A 14,042-nucleotide genomic window follows, 5' to 3' on the forward strand; every position below is an offset into this window, starting at 1 on the left:
AATTCTGGGTCCTACGATCTTATACTCCACACCCACCTGATGAAGGAGCAGTGCTCAGAAAGCCAGTGTTTTCAAATAAAACCTGTTGGACTATAACTTGCTGCTGTTTTTTAACTGTTGGTCTATAACCTGGTGTTGTGTGAGTTTTAACTGTTGGTCTATAACCTGGTGTTGTGTGAGTTTTAACTGTTGGACTATAACCTGGCGTTGTGTGATTTTTAACTGTTGGTCTATAACCTGGCGTTGTGTGATTTTTAACTGTTGGTCTATAACCTGGTGTTGTGTGATTTTTAACTGTTGGACTATAACCTGGTGTTGTGTGATTTTTAACTGTTGGACTATAACCTGGTGTTGTGTGAGTTTTAACTGTTGGACAATAACCTGGTGTTGTGTGATTTTTAACTGTTGGTCTATAACCTGGTGTTGTGTGATTTTTAACTGTTGGACTATAACCTGGTGTTGTGTGAGTTTTAACTGTTGGACTATAACCTGGTGTTGTGTGAGTTTTAACTGTTGGACTATAACCTGGTGTTGTGTGAGTTTTAACTGTTGGTCTATAACCTGGTGTTGTGTGATTTTTAACTGTTGGACTATAACCTGGTGTTGTGTGAGTTTTAACTGTTGGACTATAACCTGGTGTTGTGTGATTTTTAACTGTTGGTCTATAACCTGGTGTTGTGTGATTTTTAACTGTTGGACTATAACCTGGTGTTGTGTGAGTTTTAACTGTTGGACTATAACCTGGTGTTGTGTGAGTTTTAACTGTTGGTCTATAACCTGGTGTTGTGAGTTTTAACTGTTGGACTATAACCTGGTGTTGTGTGAGTTTTAACTGTTGGTCTATAACCTGGTGTTGTGTGATTTTTAACTGTTGGACTATAACCTGGTGTTGTGTGAGTTTTAACTGTTGGACTATAACCTGGTGTTGTGTGATTTTTAACTGTTGGTCTATAACCTGGTGTTGTGTGATTTTTAACTGTTGGACTATAACCTGGTGTTGTGTGAGTTTTAACTGTTGGACTATAACCTGGTGTTGTGTGAGTTTTAACTGTTGGTCTATAACCTGGTGTTGTGAGTTTTAACTGTTGGACTATAACCTGGTGTTGTGTGAGTTTTAACTGTTGGACTATAACCTGGTGTTGTGTGATTTTTAACTGTTGAACTATAACCTGGTGTTGTGTGAGTTTTAACTGTTGGTCTATAACCTGGTGTTGTGAGAGTTTTAACTGTTGGACTATAACCTGGTGTTGTGTGATTTTTAACTGTTGGTCTATAACCTGGTGTTGTGAGTTTTAACTGTTGGTCTATAACCTGGTGTTGTGAGTTTTAACTGTTGGACTATAACCTGGTGTTGTGTGAGTTTTAACTGTTGGACTATAACCTGGTGTTGTGTGAGTTTTAACTGTTGAACTATAACCTGGTGTTGTGTGAGTTTTAACTGTTGGACTATAACCTGGTGTTGTGTGATTTTTAACTGTTGGTCTATAACCTGGTGTTGTGAGTTTTAACTGTTGGACTATAACCTGGTGTTGTGTGATTTTTAACTGTTGAACTATAACCTGGTGTTGTGTGAGTTTTAACTGTTGGACAATAACCTGGTGTTGTGTGATTTTTAACTGTTGAACTATAACCTGGTGTTGTGTGAGTTTTAACTGTTGGACTATAACCTGGTGTTGTGTGATTTTTAACTGTTGGTCTATAACCTGGTGTTGTGAGTTTTAACTGTTGGACTATAACCTGGTGTTGTGTGAGTTTTAACTGTTGGACTATAACCTGGTGTTGTGTGAGTTTTAACTGTTGGACAATAACCTGGTGTTGTGAGTTTTAACTGTTGGACTATAACCTGGTGTTGTGTGAGTTTTAACTGTTGGACTATAACCTGGTGTTGTGAGTTTTAACTGTTGGACTATAACCTGGTGTTGTGTGAGTTTTAACTGTTGGACTATAACCTGGTGTTGTGTGAGTTTTAACTGTTGGACAATAACCTGGTGTTGTGTGAGTTTTAACTGTTGGACTATAACCTGGTGTTGTGTGAGTTTTAACTGTTGGTCTATAACCTGGTGTTGTGTGAGTTTTAACTGTTGGACTATAACCTGGTGTTGTGTGAGTTTTAACTGTTGGACAATAACCTGGTGTTGTGTGAGTTTTAACTGTTGGACAATAACCTGGTGTTGTGTGATTTTTAACTGTTGGACTATAACCTGGTGTTGTGTGAGTTTTAACTGTTGGACAATAACCTGGTGTTGTGTGATTTTTAACTGTTGGTCTATAACCTGGTGTTGTGTGAGTTTTAACTGTTGGACAATAACCTGGTGTTGTGTGATTTTTAACTGTTGGACTATAACCTGGTGTTGTGTGATTTTTAACTGTTGGTCTATAACCTGGTGTTGTGTGATTTTTAACTGTTGGACTATAACCTGGTGTTGTGTGAGTTTTAACTGTTGGTCTATAACCTGGTGTTGTGTGATTTTTAACTGTTGGTCTATAACCTGGTGTTGTGTGATTTTTAACTGTTGGACTATAACCTGGTGTTGTGTGAGTTTTAACTGTTGGACTATAACCTGGTGTTGTGTGAGTTTTAACTGTTGGTCTATAACCTGGTGTTGTGAGTTTTAACTGTTGGACTATAACCTGGTGTTGTGTGAGTTTTAACTGTTGGACTATAACCTGGTGTTGTGTGAGTTTTAACTGTTGGACAATAACCTGGTGTTGTGTGATTTTTAACTGTTGAACTATAACCTGGTGTTGTGTGAGTTTTAACTGTTGGACTATAACCTGGTGTTGTGTGAGTTTTAACTGTTGGACTATAACCTGGTGTTGTGTGAGTTTTAACTGTTAGACTATAACCTGGTGTTGTGTGAGTTTTAACTGTTGGACAATAACCTGGTGTTGTGTGATTTTTAACTGTTGAACTATAACCTGGTGTTGTGTGAGTTTTAACTGTTGGTCTATAACCTGGTGTTGTGTGAGTTTTAACTGTTGGTCTATAACCTGGTGTTGTGAGTTTTAACTGTTGGACTATAACCTGGTGTTGTGTGAGTTTTAACTGTTGGACTATAACCTGGTGTTGTGTGAGTTTTAACTGTTAGACAATAACCTGGTGTTGTGTGATTTTTAACTGTTGAACTATAACCTGGTGTTGTGTGAGTTTTAACTGTTGGACTATAACCTGGTGTTGTGTGATTTTTAACTGTTGGTCTATAACCTGGTGTTGTGTGAGTTTTAACTGTTAGACAATAACCTGGTGTTGTGTGATTTTTAACTGTTGAACTATAACCTGGTGTTGTGTGAGTTTTAACTGTTGGACTATAACCTGGTGTTGTGTGATTTTTAACTGTTGGACTATAACCTGGTGTTGTGTGAGTTTTAACTGTTGGACAATAACCTGGTGTTGTGTGATTTTTAACTGTTGGACTATAACCTGGCGTTGTGATTTTTAACTGTTGGTCTATAACCTGGCGTTGTGTGATTTTTAACTGTTAGACTATAACCTGGTGTTGTGTGAGTTTTAACTGTTGGTCTATAACCTGGTGTTGTGTGAGTTTTAACTGTTGGACTATAACCTGGTGTTGTGTGAGTTTTAACTGTTGGACAATAACCTGGTGTTGTGTGAGTTTTAACTGTTGGACAATAACCTGGTGTTGTGTGATTTTTAACTGTTGGACTATAACCTGGTGTTGTGTGAGTTTTAACTGTTGGACAATAACCTGGTGTTGTGTGATTTTTAACTGTTGGTCTATAACCTGGTGTTGTGTGAGTTTTAACTGTTGGACAATAACCTGGTGTTGTGTGATTTTTAACTGTTGGACTATAACCTGGTGTTGTGTGATTTTTAACTGTTGGTCTATAACCTGGTGTTGGGTGAGTTTTAACTGTTGGACTATAACCTGGTGTTGTGTGATTTTTAACTGTTAGACAATAACCTGGTGTTGCGTGATTTTTAACTGTTGAACTATAACCTGGTGTTGTGTGAGTTTTAACTGTTGGACTATAACCTGGTGTTGTGTGATTTTTAACTGTTGGACTATAACCTGGTGTTGTGTGATTTTTAACTGTTGGTCTATAACCTGGTGTTGTGTGATTTTTAACTGTTGGACTATAACCTGGTGTTGTGTGATTTTTAACTGTTGGACTATAACCTGGTGTTGTGTGAGTTTTAACTGTTGGACAATAACCTGGTGTTGTGTGATTTTTAACTGTTGGTCTATAACCTGGTGTTGTGTGATTTTTAACTGTTGGTCTATAACCTGGTGTTGTGTGAGTTTTAACTGTTGGTCTATAACCTGGTGTTGTGTGAGTTTTAACTGTTGGACAATAACCTGGTGTTGTGTGATTTTTAACTGTTGGTCTATAACCTGGTGTTGTGTGAGTTTTAACTGTTGGACAATAACCTGGTGTTGTGTGAGTTTTAACTGTTGGACAATAACCTGGTGTTGTGTGAGTTTTAACTGTTGGACTATAACCTGGTGTTGTGTGATTTTTAACTGTTGGACTATAACCTGGTGTTGTGTGAGTTTTAACTGTTGGTCTATAACCTGGTGTTGTGTGATTTTTAACTGTTGGTCTATAACCTGGTGTTGTGTGATTTTTAACTGTTGGTCTATAACCTGGTGTTGTGTGAGTTTTAACTGTTGGACTATAACCTGGTGTTGTGTGATTTTTAACTGTTGGTCTATAACCTGGTGTTGTGTGAGTTTTAACTGTTGGACTATAACCTGGTGTTGTGTGATTTTTAACTGTTGGTCTATAACCTGGTGTTGTGTGATTTTTAACTGTTGGACTATAACCTGGTGTTGTGTGATTTTTAACTGTTGGACTATAACCTGGTGTTGTGTGAGTTTTAACTGTTGGTCTATAACCTGGTGTTGTGTGAGTTTTAACTGTTGGACTATAACCTGGTGTTGTGAGAGTTTTAACTGTTGGACTATAACCTGGTGTTGTGTGATTTTTAACTGTTGGTCTATAACCTGGTGTTGTGTGATTTTTAACTGTTGGTCTATAACCTGGTGTTGTGTGAGTTTTAACTGTTGGACAATAACCTGGTGTTGTGTGATTTTTAACTGTTGGACTATAACCTGGTGTTGTGTGAGTTTTAACTGTTGGACAATAACCTGGTGTTGTGTGATTTTTAACTGTTGGTCTATAACCTGGTGTTGTGTGAGTTTTAACTGTTGGACAATAACCTGGTGTTGTGTGATTTTTAACTGTTGGACTATAACCTGGTGTTGTGTGATTTTTAACTGTTGGTCTATAACCTGGTGTTGGGTGAGTTTTAACTGTTGGACTATAACCTGGTGTTGTGTGATTTTTAACTGTTAGACAATAACCTGGTGTTGCGTGATTTTTAACTGTTGAACTATAACCTGGTGTTGTGTGAGTTTTAACTGTTGGACTATAACCTGGTGTTGTGTGAGTTTTAACTGTTGGACTATAACCTGGTGTTGTGTGATTTTTAACTGTTGGACTATAACCTGGTGTTGTGTGAGTTTTAACTGTTAGACTATAACCTGGTGTTGTGTGAGTTTTAACTGTTGGACTATAACCTGGTGTTGTGTGATTTTTAACTGTTAGACAATAACCTGGTGTTGTGTGAGTTTTAACTGCACATCCCAGTCCAACATTGGCACCTCCAAAACATAACGTTTAGGGAACTTGTAAATCTCCCGCAAGTAATTTCTTGCCTTCATTGCTTCTCATCTCTACCCTCCTGGTTTCCAGAACTTAGTTCACCCCTCTCTAAAGTCCCAACATCATCTTTATTTAATTAATCACCTTTTCCTATCTAAGTGTCCGAAATGCCCAGTATCCTTAAATGTTCAGTTCCCAGTTCATGCCATCCTTCAGCCATGTCTCTGCAATGGTCACCAGCTTATTGAATTCTAATTGGGCTCTTATTTCATCAGTTTTGTTTTGAAAGCTGTGTGAGTCAGATACATTAGGGACATTTAAGCGACTCTTGGATAGACATATGGAAGTTAGCACAATGAAAGGTATGTAGATTAGTCTGAGCTTAGAGTAGGATAAAAGGCTGGCACAACATCGAGGGCCGAAGGGCCTGTACTGTTCTATGTTTTATGCTCAAATGCAGTCTTTAGCTTTATCTTTTTATTCCTCCTATAAATTCCAGTGTTACCTGTTGGTTTATTCGTAGATGCATGTGGTCAGGGTCTGGCGATGGAGGAGGCCACATGATGCCTGGAGGAAGAGCGCCTCAACTTCCGCCTAGGAACCCTCCAACCACAAGGGATGAATCTAGATTTCTCCAGCTTCCTCATTTCCCTTCCCCTCCCCTCCCCCCTCCCCTCCCCTCCCCCCCCCCCCAACCTTGTCTCAGTCCCAACCCTCGGACTCAGCACCACCTTCTTGACCTGCAATCTTCTTCCCGACCTCTCCGCCCTCACCCCCTCTCCGGCCTATCACCCTCACCCTCACCTCCTATCGTATTCCCAGCGCCCCTCCCCCAAACTCCCTCCCCCCTACCCTTTATCTCAGCCCGCTTGGCACACCAGCCTCATTCCTGAAACGTCGATTCTCCTGCTCCTCGGATGCTGCCTGGCCTGCTGTGTTTTTCCAGCACCACATTTTTCAAATCATTGATCACTCCCTCAACTTTCCTGATACCTGATAGCAGCCCATCTGTAATCAACCATGCTGCATGTTTGGTCACACAGTTTGCCTGGCCCAGCTGAACAGTGTGATCCTAACTAACTGTTTTAATTTGATATCAAGCTAATTCTGATTAGAGAATTAGCTGTTTTCTTCTGTGAACCTATTGCATTGCCATTAGCTGACTGAGTCTGTATTCCTTGCTCAGCCGTGTCCTGATGTGTACTGGTTCCCCATTCTCTCTGAACGAGCCTGTGATGAGTTGGTGCAAGAACTGGAGCATTTTGGCCAGTGGTCTGGAGGAAAGCATGAGGTAAGAAGGCCGGATCAGAGCAACGCACAGATCCATCCTTGTTTCTATGGGAACAAGGTAAAATTAGATCAATCTATTAGGCCTACTCCTGTTTCTAAGGCAACAGGGTCACACTAGGCCAATTCACTAGGCCCATGCTTGTTTCTAAGGCAACAGGGTCACACTAGGCCAATTCACTAGGCCCATGCTTGTTTCTAAGGCAACAGGATTACACCAGGCCAATCACTAGGCCCTTGCTTGTTTCTAAGGCAACAGGATCACACCAGGCCAATCACTAGGCCCTTGCTTGTTTCTAAGGCAACAGGGTCACACCAGGCCAATCACTAGGCCCATGCTTGTTTCTAAGGCAACAGGGTGACACGAGGCCAATCCACTAGGGCCATTCCATTAGAGAAGCAATGAGGTCACATCAGGTCAGTTCTTTGATGTCGATATTAGTGATGGAGTGTGTAACCTTCAAGGACACTTGTGTCTGCTGTTTAGTTAAGATGAGTAAGGCTCTCAAAAAGATTGCTGATCCTGGCCACAGGCCCCCATACAGCTAACCCTTCACTGTCGGTCAATGTGCCGCTAAGAGGAGTTAGGCGGCAACGCGAATGAATTGAGACCTTAGCTGAAAGAAAGTTGAATTGATCAACGCTGTCTGAGATGCCACATTGCTGATATTGTCTCACTATTGCCTTGAGTCTTGGCCCACTGCCACAATCCTTGTCACATTGTGTTATACTGCACTTCCACTTTGTCCTGGGAAATAAGTCGCACTTGAGTTCTGGGAGACCTCGGTCTCTGCTGAACAACAATTGGTTTCATCAGCACCAAACGGATGGGGCGCAAACAGCAAAGTAATTTTATATTGTCCATACTTGGTGAAGAAATTTGAGCCAGGATAAAGTAACCCTGCTTTCTCAGCACCCCGCCCTCCGCTTAACCATAAACGACCCCCAACACTGATGCTCATTCGGAGGTCGAGAAGATGCAGTGCGTCAGCTTCCAAAAGCACATTCCAAATCCAGGACCTCTATCATCGAGAAGGACAAGGTAGCAGATACATGGAAATACCATGCAAGTTCCCTTCCAAATCACACACCATCCTGACTTGGAAATACATTGTCTCCGGATCAAACTCCTTGGAACTCTCGCCCAAACAGCACTGGGTATTCCTACAGCACATGGACTGTGGTGGTTCAAGATGACCACCTTAAGGGCATTATTTTTTTTTTGAGGGCATCACTGGCTAGGTCAGCATTTATTACCCATCCCTAATTGCCCAGAGGGCAGTTAAGAGTCAACTACTTGCTGTGGGTCTGCAGTCACATGTAGGCCAGACTGGGCAAGGATGGCCATTTCCTTCCCGAAAGGGCATTAGCGAACCAGCTGGGTTTTTCCAACAATCGACAATGTATTCGCGGTCATCATTAGACTCTTAATTCCAAATCTTTATCACATTCAAATTCCACCATCTGCCATGGCGGGATTCGAGCCTGGGTCCCCAGAACATTACTTGGGTCTCTCGACTAACGATCCAGTGATAATGCCACTGGGCCACCGCTTCACCGAAATGAGGGATGGGCAATACCTAGCGAGGTCCACATCCCCAAAAAAAAACCATCAAGGGGTAGAAATGGTGATTGTTTACTGCTGTCATTTAGGGAATGGAAATCTGCCTTCCGTACCAGATCTACTTGCATGTGACTCCAGACCCATTGTAGTGTGATTGACTCTTAATGGCCTCTGAACTGGCTGAACAAGCGACTGAAACCAAGGGCTAAAAGAGATGGGCAACAATATTGACGGGGCCATGGATGGTACATTGTGAGATGCCTTTTAACCTTTGCTGCTCGAGTTGACTTCTGATGCCATACTCCATTTCATTACTTTGGCTATCAGTTTTCTCTGTGTTCACTGCTATGACAGAACAGTTAGCCAAGCCGGAGTGGATTGTGTTTGTTATGGACCAGTCCAAACCCCCTCAAAATACATTAAGAAGATAACCAGACCCTAACTCTTTCTTACTTTAAAGGCAAGTGCCAGGCGTTGCTTCCCGGATGCAAGTCAATTGATCAAACTACCAGTCTTGAAGCAAAGCACACTTTATTCATACGCTTTGGTTAAAATATAATCAAAGAAAAAATTGGAATAACTTAACTCTATTGAAAAAGTTAACAGAATAACAGTTTATTTAACTGTTAAATAGTGACTGTTCCAACATAGTAATGTCCCATAAACACACCCTTGGCAAAGGCAAATTCAGTAAAATGCATTGTCTCGCGTGCAATTCTAGCAGCAGCAAGAGACGCTTTTACCTGGAACCGACAAAGAGGGGGAAGACAGCTTCCACATCCTGCTTCAATACCCCAACAATTGCTACTGAGAAACTAGAACTAATAAACCTGGTTCTGTGGGTGCTTGACCCCACCCAGTCAGGCTGCTTCTATTAGAGTCACAGACCTATACAGCACGGAAACAGATCCTTCGTTCCAAGTTGTCCAGGCCGACCAGATATCCTAACCTAATCTAGTCCCACTTGCCAGCATCCGGCCCATATCCCTCGAACCCCTTCCTACTCATATACCCATCCAGATGCCTTTTAAATGTTATAATTGTACCAGCCTCCATCACTTCCTGTGGCAGCTCATTCCACACACACCACCCTCTGCATGAAAAGTTGCCCCTTAGGTCCCTTTTAAATTTTCCCCTCTCACCCTGAAGTTATGCCCTCTAGTTCTGGACCCCCCGACCACAGGGAAAAGACCTCGTGTATTCACCCTATCCATGCTCCTCATGATTTTATAAACCTCTATAAGGTCACCCCTCAGCCTCTGATGCTCCAGGGAAAACAGCCCCAGCCTAATCAACCTCTCCCTATAGCTCAAACCCTCCAACCCTGGCAACATCCTTGTAAATCTCTTCTGAACCCATTCAAGTTTCACAACATCCTTCCGATAGGAAGGAGACCAGAATTGCAGACTATATTCCAAAAGTGGCTTAGCCAATGTCCTGTGTAGCCGCAACATGACCACCCAACTCCTAAACTCAATACTCTGACCAATAAAGGAAAGCATACCAAACGCCTTCTTCACTATCCTATCTACCTGCGACTCCACTTTCAAGGAGCTATGAAATTGCACTGCAAGGCCTCTTTGTTCAGCAACACTCTTGAGGACCTTACCATTAAGTTTATAAGTCCTGCTAAGATTTGCTTTCCCAAAATGCAGCACCTCGCATTTATCTAAATTAACCTCCATCTGCCACTCCTCAGCCCATTGGCCCATCTAACCAAGATCCCATTGTACTCTGAAGTAATCTTCTCTGTCCACTGCACCTCCACTTTTGGTATCATCTGGAAACCTACTAACTGTACCTCTTAAACTTACATGGGTTCCATCATTTAAAAACAAATCCAAGGCTTCACAAGCTTATGGGCTTTGAAGCCGACACATTAGCACCTCTGTCTCAACTTTTCTTCAAAAAGAAACCAGGGCCAGATACACCGCCTAAAGCCAAAGTTTTGTCATCGATTATTGCCTCCAAATTAAAAAAAAAGTCAAGTGTTCAAGGCCTGCCTCAGAATTGTCAGCCTGTAATCTTACCTGGTTTCATTTCAGGCTGGAAATCTGCTGTCTTTACCCTGTCTGGCCTAGGTGTGACTCCAACCCTACAGTAGTGTGGCTGACTTCTAACTGTCCTCTGAGATCTCTGAGCAAATCATTCAGTCAAGGGCAATGTGGGGTGGGCAATAAAAGCTGACTTTTCCACTGACATCCACATCCCGTGAGAGGATTTTTTAAAAATTGCAAGGCCGGCATTTATTGCCTGCCTGGAATTAAGAGATGGAAATGTGTTGCTGGAAAAGTGCAGCAGGTCAGGCAGCATCTAGGGAACAGGAGAATCGACGTTTCGGGCATTAGCCCTTCTTCAGGCTAATGGCCGAAACGTCGATTCTCCTGTTCCCTAGATGCTGCCTGACCTGCTGCGCTTTTCCAGCAACACATTTCCATCTCTGATTTCCAGCATCTGCAGACCTCACTTTCTCCTGCCTGGAATTAATCCTTGAGATGCTGTGCTACCTTCTGCAACTGCTGCAGTTGCTTGGATGGATGAGTACCTACAGTGCTGTTAGGGATTCTTACCCGGGGACATTGAAGGAACTGAGATGGTGTGGGATTTGGAGGGCCCCCTGTTTCCCATGTTACTACAGTGACAACTTCAGAATTGTCTGTAAAGTGCTGAAGTCGTGAACAGTGCTGCGTAAATGCAAGTGCATCTTTCTCTCTGTAAGCGTCTTGCCGCGGTTATGCTTTTCCCCCAGGATTCGCGGCTCAGCGGAGGTTACGAGAACGTCCCGACCGTTGACATTCACATGAGGCAGGTCGGCTTTGAGAGGGAATGGCTGAAGTTCCTGAGGAAGTACATTGCCCCGGTGACGGAGAAGTTATATCCTGGTTATTATACCAAGGTACACAGAAGGGGGCCTGGAACAGGGCGGTGTGAGAGGGACAGAGGAAGGGAGAGGAGACGTGCGGAGAAGAGGGCGGCACGGTAGCTCAGTGGTTAGCACTGCTGCCTCACGGCGCCAAGGACCCAGGTTCAATTCCAGCCTCGGGCGACTGGCTATGTGGAGTTTGCATATTCTCCCTGTATCTGCGTAGGTTTCCTCCCACAATCCAAAGATGTGCAGATTAGGTGAATTGGCCAGGCTAAATTGCCCCATAGTGTTCAGTGCATTAGTCGGCGGGAAACTGGGTCTGGGTGGGTTACTCTTCCGAGGGTCGGTGTGGACTTGTTGGGCCGAAGGGCTTGTTTCCACACTGTAGGGAATCTAATCTAATTTGATTAGATTAGATTACATTACAGCATGGAAACAGGCCCTTCGGCCCAACAAGTCCACACCGAAGCGCAATCCACCCATGCCCCTACATTTACCCCTTCACCTAACACTACGGGCAATTTAGCATGGCCAATTCACCTGACCTGCACATCTTTGGACTGTGGGAGGAAACCGGAGCCCCCGGAGGAAACCCACGCAGACACGGGCATGGGTAGCTAATTTGGTGTCATCAATATAAGAAAGTTACTTGTAAATACATAAAGAAATTTACAGTCCATTTTTAAAAATACATTTAAGACGCAGATGAGAATTTTTTTCATACACATGGTTATGAGTGTTTGGAACTCTTCCTCAAAAGGCCAAGTCCTTGACTGTTTCTAAGGCAGAGGGATAGATTAATGATAAGCCAGGGGTGAAATGAGGTTTATTGAGGCCAGGCAGGATATATCTGCTGTGACCTGATTTGAAGCTCACTTGAGGGGCCTGCTTTTCTGCTGGCATATACCATCCTCATCCAGAGAGCGGTGAGTGTGTGCACCTTGCTTCCACGGGGATTGCATTAAAGGGTGATGTTGGGTAAACATGGAGTTTGGCGGTTGGGGGGAGGGGAGGGGTAAGAGAAGAGAACAGAAGGGAACGGTGATGGGGTGAAAAGGAGAGGGTGTGGGAGGAGGCTTTTGTAGAGCAGGAACACTGGCACCGACCAAGCACAAAATGCTGAAGAAACTCAGCAGGTCAGGCAGCAGCTGTGGGGAGAAAAACAGAGTTAATTTTTCAGACTGATAAAGTTTCTAACCAAAGGATCATCAAGTGGAATGCTTGATTATAATATGTATTTCTAATTGTTCTGTTATTATAAATTTTATAATCGACAAGTAGCTAATTGGCATCCTGTTGCCTTTTCTCATGGTCTCCCTTTCTGAGTAAGGGAGTTACATTGGCAGTTTTCCAAACCTCTGATTTGCCAGAATCTAAGGGTTCTTGGAAGATTACTGCTAGTGCATCTGGCGCCACATCCTTTAATATCCCAGGATACAACCCATCGTGTCCAGGGGATTTGTCCGACCCTGTGCTGTGTCTGTGTTGGGACTGTTGGATGGGACACCTCCAGAGAGTTGAGGGTGTTGCTGACCAGGACAGGGTCTGTCAGGATTACACCCGTCCCTGTGTCTTTATCTCATTTCTAGATCTTTCTGACAGGCCGAGGCGGTGATGAACTTCATGGTTCGGTATCGTCCGGATGAGCAGCCGTCGCTCCGGCCTCATCATGATTCGTCAACGTTCACCATCAACATTGCCCTCAACACCAAGGGCGTTGACTATGAGGTGAGTAACTGCTGCTGACTGTCAGCTTCTTCCCTCTCGGGAGAAAATGCTTTCCCAGGCAGGGCCCAGTACAGGAATAGCTGTACCCCTTCACCCTTCCACTTGATCTCTCCTCACACCATCACTTAGTCCCTCCCTTCTCACTTTTGCTCAGAAACTACCTCACTCTCAGTTGATTTCCCCCTCATTTTATTCCCCCTCACATGTTTACTCTCTCACTCGGTCCCTCCACCCCTTCGACTCGATTTCCCCCGTCTCTCGATTTCCCCCCCCTCTCGATTTCCCCCCCCTCTCGATTTCCCCCCCCTCTCGATTTCACCCCCTCTCGATTTCCCCCCCTCTCGATTTCACCCCCCTCTCGATTTCCCCCCCCTCTCGATTTCCCCCCCTCTCGATTTCCCCCCCTCTCGATTTCCCCCCTCTCGATTTCCCCCCCTCTCGATTTCCCCCCCTCTCGATTTCCCCCCCTCTCGATTTCCCCCCCTCTCGATTTCACCCCCCTCTCGATTTCCCCCCCTCTCGATTTTCCCCCCTCTCGATTCCCCCCCCTCTCGATTTCCCCCCCTCTCGATTTCCCCCCTCTCTCGATTTCCCCCCTCTCTCGATTTCCCCCCTCTCTCGATTCCCCCCCATTCAATTCCCCCTCACATGATTACTCTCTCACTGTCCCTCATTCCCCCCCCCACTCAATTCCCACCTCACTCCATTTCCCCTCTCACTTGATTCCCCCCTCACTCTCTCATTCGATTTCCCCCCTCACTCGATTCCCCACCTCACTTGATTTCCCCCCTCACTCAGACACTCCTCACCCTCTCACTCAGTCCCTCCTTCCCTTCTTCACGATTCCTCCTCACCCTCTCACTTGATCTCTCCTCACCCTCCCATTTGTCCCTCTTCACCCTCTCACTCGATGTCCTCCTCACCGCCTCCCTCGTCATTGTTTAAGAGTGAGTCTGAGCCATGGAGCCA

The 14,042-nt window shown here is 44.0% G+C and overlaps 1 protein-coding gene across 2 annotated transcripts in view; it reads left to right on the forward strand.

Moving 5' to 3' along the window:
- plod3 (procollagen-lysine, 2-oxoglutarate 5-dioxygenase 3) overlaps positions 1-14,042 on the forward strand; it is a 126,019-nt gene that overhangs the window by 106,188 nt on the left and 5,789 nt on the right. For both annotated transcript variants that reach the window (XM_087982990.1, XM_087982989.1), the window contains exons 16-18: positions 6,815-6,919; positions 11,229-11,375; positions 12,948-13,073. In XM_087982990.1, coding sequence (XP_087839116.1) covers positions 6,815-6,919; positions 11,229-11,375; positions 12,948-13,073 — 378 coding nt within the window. The remainder of the gene's footprint in view (positions 1-6,814; positions 6,920-11,228; positions 11,376-12,947; positions 13,074-14,042) is intronic.

This window comes from Chiloscyllium plagiosum, unplaced genomic scaffold (genome assembly GCF_037043375.1).
Source record: "Chiloscyllium plagiosum isolate Xiang-an unplaced genomic scaffold, Cpla_swu_hap1 HiC_scaffold_44, whole genome shotgun sequence".
NCBI lineage: Eukaryota > Metazoa > Chordata > Chondrichthyes > Orectolobiformes > Hemiscylliidae > Chiloscyllium > Chiloscyllium plagiosum.